Genomic DNA, 5,877 nt, shown 5'->3' on the forward strand with positions numbered 1-5,877 from the left:
GGTAGCGCCACCAGGCCGGGGGGCGGGAGGGGGCGTAACCACAGGAGGGGCGCGGAGCAGGCGGGCCGCGCGCGCGATTCACTCATTCACCCTCATCTCTCTTTCACAGACACGCACGCACACTCGCACACCGTTTACACGCTCATTCACACACGCTCACTCGCACAAACACACCGTTTCTCTCTCTCTCCACCACACGCGCTCGGGGGGCGCAGGCTATGACTGCGCCTTGCCCATCTGGTCCGTGACGACCTGCAGCACCAGCCCGTAGGTCCTGGTCCAGGCGGTCACGGCGTCGGGGGTCATGACGCTGGCGCCGAGCAGGTCCTGGAGGGCCTGCATCACCACGGCTCCCAGCGCCTGGAGGGAGACAAAACAAAGAAAAGGATGAGTTTGGCTCTGCTGAGTGGTGTGGTGGTTGGTGGCGGCGGTTGCACCGCACCCAGCCGCACCGTGCGGCGGCGGCACCCACCTTGAAGTGCTCCGGGGTGACGTGCCTCTTGAGGTGACTGTCGGCCAGCTTGCGCACCATGGCGTCCAGGCAGGGCACGTCGTCGAGCTGGTCGATGTACGAGGTGAGGGCGTACATGACGGCGTTGGCGTGCGCGCGCATGCGCGGGTCGTCCCGGTACTCGGCGGCCTCCTTTCCGCGCGCGAACGGGAACATGTCCCTGACGTCCGTGTGCTTGGTGAAGAGTCTGTGGGCGGGACGGGAGAAGGTTAGGAGAAGGTGAAGCACGCACTGACCGCAACTCAACGTGGCAAACGTTATAGACTACTTACAGTTGAAAGAGGTAAAGGCCGTTGCTGGAAGCGTCCTTCTTCACAATGGCCCAGGTCGTCCTCACCAGGTGCTTGTCACGCGGGCTCAGCCCCGTAGCCGGGTCCACCTCGGTGCTGAGGCTCGGCGACCACAAGTAACTCAGAATGGCGCCCATCTGCGGGAGCAAAGAAAGCAAACAAACTGTATGCTTCGGTTACACTTCCGCCAATTTGACGCCAGCGTTTGCACGGGGCAAGCAAGCGCCCCACTCTAGTACTGCCTGGAGGAACCACGTCCCGCTAAAAGGAGAGAAGAAACACTGTTAAAAAACAACAATTGCAAATTCAGATCAGATCGGACTAGGGGTGTCTGAAACGAGTTCATACGAATTCGTAGAAATTCTCGAGGGGTCCACCACTCGACAAACTCGTCGTATGCGAGGAAAAATACTGATAATCGCGACAACTCGCGTCTAAGAAATGATTGCCTGAAGGGTTTCGTCCTGCTGGTGGTGGGTCTGGTTGTCCTGGCGTCCGCCCCGCAGCGGCCGAGGCTTTACAATGGCGCACCATCCTTGCCCACTGCGGAGACGAGCCGACCGAGCAAACGAGGCTCTTGGAGGAGCAGGAGCAGCAGCACCTCCAACACCATCAGCGGCGGCGGCAGCACCAGCGGCAGCACCATGGTCACCAGCATCTACCACCACCAGCAGCAGCAGCAGCAGCAGCGACAGTGCGAAGCCACAAACTTCGTGGAGCGCTTGTCACCGATCGGTGCGACAGGAAATGAGTTTCCACTCAGGCGTCGTTAGGTGCTGGGCGCCGGAAGCCGCGCACGGCTCGCGCCGCCACCGCCCGGATCACCAGGGGGCAGAGGAGGAGGAAGAGGACGAGGATGAGCTGCCACACGGCGGCGCGGGAACTTGGACTTGGAAAACTCCGCGGCGGCGCCGAGTCGTAATCAGTCAACTTGGAAGGGAGGGTCGTCGTCGTGGGCGGGGAACCAGGGGTCATCATAAAAAAAATAGCTTTATCGGCGAACCAAAAGTTGATGAGCCGCTGAGTTCTTTTTCATTCGCGGTAACTTTTTAAACCTTGTGGGAAACCGCGACAAATGGAAAAGGTGAAAATTTAACGCATTTCGGGAGCATCGCGGCAAGAGACTTTGACTAGGGCTTGGTCGCGGTCCGAGCGGGTTATGAACGGGGCGCCTATCGGTTTGCTCGCAAGCAGCGCTGCACCCGATAGAGTTTCAGGAGGCGGGTCCTTCGCTCGTCAGAGTCACTCGTCAGAGTGCGCCCGCCCGGCCGCGTCCGTGTCTGCGCCATAACTGCTGCTCGCGTCGTTAAAAGTGGACCGGTCGGTACGTTCGGGGCAGGGGAATTCCCCTCGGCGGCGGCGGCGGCGACGGCGTGCGCGCGTCTCCCTAAGCAAGCAGTAGGGCATAGTAGTGTGGCACCAACAAAAGAGTACACACCGGGATCAATAATGCAACAACGTATCGATGTTCCGACTACCACCGAAAAAAAAAAAAAAGTTTGCGTGCCAGAGTATCTCCTTTGTCGAACTCGCTGCGGAAACTCACGAGCAGGCCGCAAGCACCGCACCGCGAGGATGCCCCGCCCCGCGGCCATAAACCGACCCCGGGGAGAATCCAGACGAAAACAAAAAGCTCCGAGGCAACAAATTTTCGCTAACTAAGTACACTTTTGCGGTGGGTGGGTCGGGAGGCGATGCCCAGCCAGCCAGGTAGGCCCGTGTCGAGGAGCGTGGCGCCGCTGTCGCGCGCTGTCCCGTTCTGTCCCGTCCGGTCCTGTCCGCCCCGGGGACCCTTCCCCCCTTCGCTAATCGATAAGCAGGTGGCCCCCGCCAGGTCGGCCAGAGTCAGTTTGCCACACCACACACATGTGGCATGTGGCACATGTGATGCACCCCCGCCCCACACCGCCCCGAAAATGAGGAATGGCAATGAGGTGCAGCTGGCGTATCGAATCGACATTACTTGCTCACTACCGTTGACCCCGTCGATTGAGAAAAGTATATTATACAATTTAAAATATTTTTTAGAATGTTGTGAATTCATGAGAGCTCATTCTTGCACTGGAAATCCAAGTTTACACCTGCTGCTTGTGAGTGGAAAGAAATTTACACATCTGCAGGTGTCTGAATTTTTCATTCACCTTGAAGTGTTTTACATTTGAACTCTTGGATTTTCAGTGTGATGATCGTCGTCTACGAAAACCAAATTGATACTCAATGATTACAGTGTAATGAAAAGAAAAGAAAAGAAAAGAAAAGAAAATTTTACAATCTTAATATGTGACATCACAACATTACTCATGAAGTAGTTTCCACTGTGCCATTATTGCTAATTACTACTCATAATAATCACTAAAAACAATACGTTGAGCACATGGCCACTATGTGTTCACGATGCTGCTGCTCTCATGTCGTATATGCACAAAAATTACATGACCCCCTCAAGAGTACTAATTAATATTCTCGACGGGATAGTCGTGGCGCATTAGGAGTCCAAACACGGCCCACCCAGCGTACGGATATGATCAGGTATGGTCGTACGGCGGCCGACGGCGCGGTGCGTGAGCGCCCCCTGCTCGCCGACGCCGTGCAGAGGGAGCCCCCTCGGGGGCCCACGGCCCACGGGTAGTGGGCAGACGCTACTATCTCCCACCAGGGCCTCTCTCTCTGGCGGGGAGCCACACGGGAGCCACAGGCGCAGGCGGAGCCGTGCACCGGCTAAAGCAAACACTGTCACAAACGGGCGGGCGCGACGACGACGGCGGCGACGACAGGCTCGACAAGACGGCGAGCGCGCCCGTCTCGGCGCACAACACACACAGACCAGCACAAGCGCACACTACTCACACTACTACGGACAATAGGGCGGGCGCGCACGCACACTCACGCACACAACGAGATGCGTCCCCCCATCCCCCCGCGCAGCCGGGCCCTTGACCACAGAGCCGCCCCACCGCCGCCCTCCTAAAGGAGAGCGTCGCGAACACCAACAAACACGACGCTACAACCACGACACGAGTACGGCACGAGTACGACTCCAAACGGCGACTATCACGACGACGACAGCGCAGGGCGTGAGGCCGTCGGGCGCCGGCGCGCACGGTAGTCCGTGACGGTAGTCGGCTGCAGGTGAGTGGGTGTGTCACGCTGAGAGGTGCGAAGTCGAGTAGTAGTACTACACACAAGGGGGGTGGTGGTGCGGTAGAGGCGAAGCTGGTCCGTGCTCACCTCGTGCCACCTCTCGTGCTCACTGGCTCGCGGGGACCGGGAGACTGAGACGGCGACACGACCGACTTGACTACACTCGGCCCGCGCCCCGCCCCGCCCCGCTCCGCCACGCTCCGCACCGCCACGCCCCGCCTCGCCCCGCCCGGCAGGCCGGCAGCATTGGGCCGCCTGCTCGGTCCGTCCGGGCGCGGCGGCGAGCGCCCACTCCACGCCACGCCACGCTACCCACGCGCGACCAGGCGCCCTGCCCTGATAATGAATCGGATTCATAAATAAATCGTTCGTAATAATTCGCGCTCCGGTCGAGAAAGTAGAGAGAGAGGTGGAAGAAGGAGGAGGTGGTCAGAGAGGGGTAGGGATCCGCGAATGAACGAATGAATGATTGAATGAACAAACGAATGATTGAATTGATGGATGAATTAATTAATTAATGAACAATACAAAAAACGAATAAATGCGTTGGTGTATGAATGGGCCTGGACGACGAGGACATTTTACGACCCTCGACGAGGTGTAACGGCTGAAAGGAACCAGCAATTTAAAACAACGGAACGGACAATTGTTGGGAAGTAATTTTGACGTCTATGTGAGCAGCATGTAGATGTGGGTCCGGCTTCGGCACTTGATCCTGTACCCTTTCGACATTATTCTTTCGACTTTCTCCATTCATGACTACACTTTTAGACACGCAACTATCCTGTATCCGATCTGGATCGGCACGCCCGGTCATAGCCCGTCATCCCTCCTCTCTTCGCCGCCCCCTGGCCACCAGGGCGCGGGAGGGCGGGCAGCTGGCCGTCCAGGAGGCAGCGCGGTCGTAGAGCGTATACTAGGGCCGGCGGCCCGGCTGGGCTCCGGGCCCCGCGAGGGGCGCTAGGCTAGGACGAGCGGGCCGCGCGCCTATACTACTGCACCCCGAGGAGGCATAGGAGGGCGTGCGGCCCGCGGCACCTGCCGAGCCTTGCGATGGGGGTACAGGGCAGCTGCTGCTGCCAGCGAGGGCGCCGTACCGTCGGCATTTTACCGCGGGCGCGCAGGTGTTAACGAGGTGCCCCATGGGGGTGCTCGAGGCCGTGGGGTGGGAGGGCACCGCTGCGGGTTGTCATGGTCTCAGACACCTCCGCCGCCGCCGCCGTGGTCGTCTTCGGGTCGGGATCTACGAACACACCTGCCTCTCTACCCCCCTCGGCCCGCTCCCGCCGACCCCGCCGACCCCCACACGACCAATAAAAGCAGCACGTTGTCACTTATTCAGCAAGCTCCACGCTGCTGCGCTACGCGCCGCCGCCCCCTCCGGTCCGCTCTCCGCTCTCACTTTAGAGCGTCCGGCCCGCTGCTCCGGCCGCGGGGGGGCGCCCCGTGGAAAAGGGGAGAGAGAAATAAGAAAAGAGCATCGACCCGCCGCGGCCGGGGCCGGGCCGGCCAGGGCCCCGCGGGCAGGGCACCCCCAGCACGCACTACTAACCCTTCATCCTCTACCGGCGCGGCTGACCGCGACCTGATCGCCGGGCCGGGAGCGCCGCGGCGCGCTGTGTACAGTACACAACACGGTAGACCGTGACGGACGGCCCCCCGCGGCGGACCGGCGGGCCGCGTGGAGTAACTTCCAGCGCCGATATACCCCGTGCCGAGCAGCGCTCGCGGCCGCGTCCCGAGAGCTCTGCGTCTGGCGTGCCACGAGCCGAACAGGCGCGTCGCCGTTATCTCGAGTGTTGTTCCTGGTTCACGTGTACTACGAGACACTTGACTGCGCAGTTGCGAAAATCAAAACTAAAGCCGCGGGCCATGTTTATACTCGAAAAAAAAAAGACTCAGAAAAATCTATTAAATTTTGGGTTCACTGTAAAA

The 5,877-nt window shown here is 59.7% G+C and overlaps 1 protein-coding gene across 1 annotated transcript; it reads right to left on the minus strand.

Moving 5' to 3' along the window:
- Nucleotides 1-126: 126 nt before the first annotated feature.
- LOC113205635 (globin-1 subunit beta) lies at nt 127-4,169 on the minus strand. Its single transcript, XM_026421328.2, has 4 exons — nt 4,030-4,169; nt 784-938; nt 473-698; nt 127-360 (listed from the first exon to the last, which is right to left on the minus strand). The coding sequence occupies exons 2-4, from the start codon at nt 936-938 to the stop codon at nt 217-219; spliced, it is 525 nt and encodes a 174-aa protein (XP_026277113.1). The 5' UTR covers nt 4,030-4,169; the 3' UTR covers nt 127-216.
- Between the last annotated feature and the right edge of the window lie 1,708 nt (nt 4,170-5,877).

This window comes from Frankliniella occidentalis, unplaced genomic scaffold, assembly GCF_000697945.3.
Source record: "Frankliniella occidentalis isolate FOCC.00 unplaced genomic scaffold, Focc_3.1 Scaffold3239, whole genome shotgun sequence".
Lineage (NCBI taxonomy): Eukaryota > Metazoa > Arthropoda > Insecta > Thysanoptera > Thripidae > Frankliniella > Frankliniella occidentalis.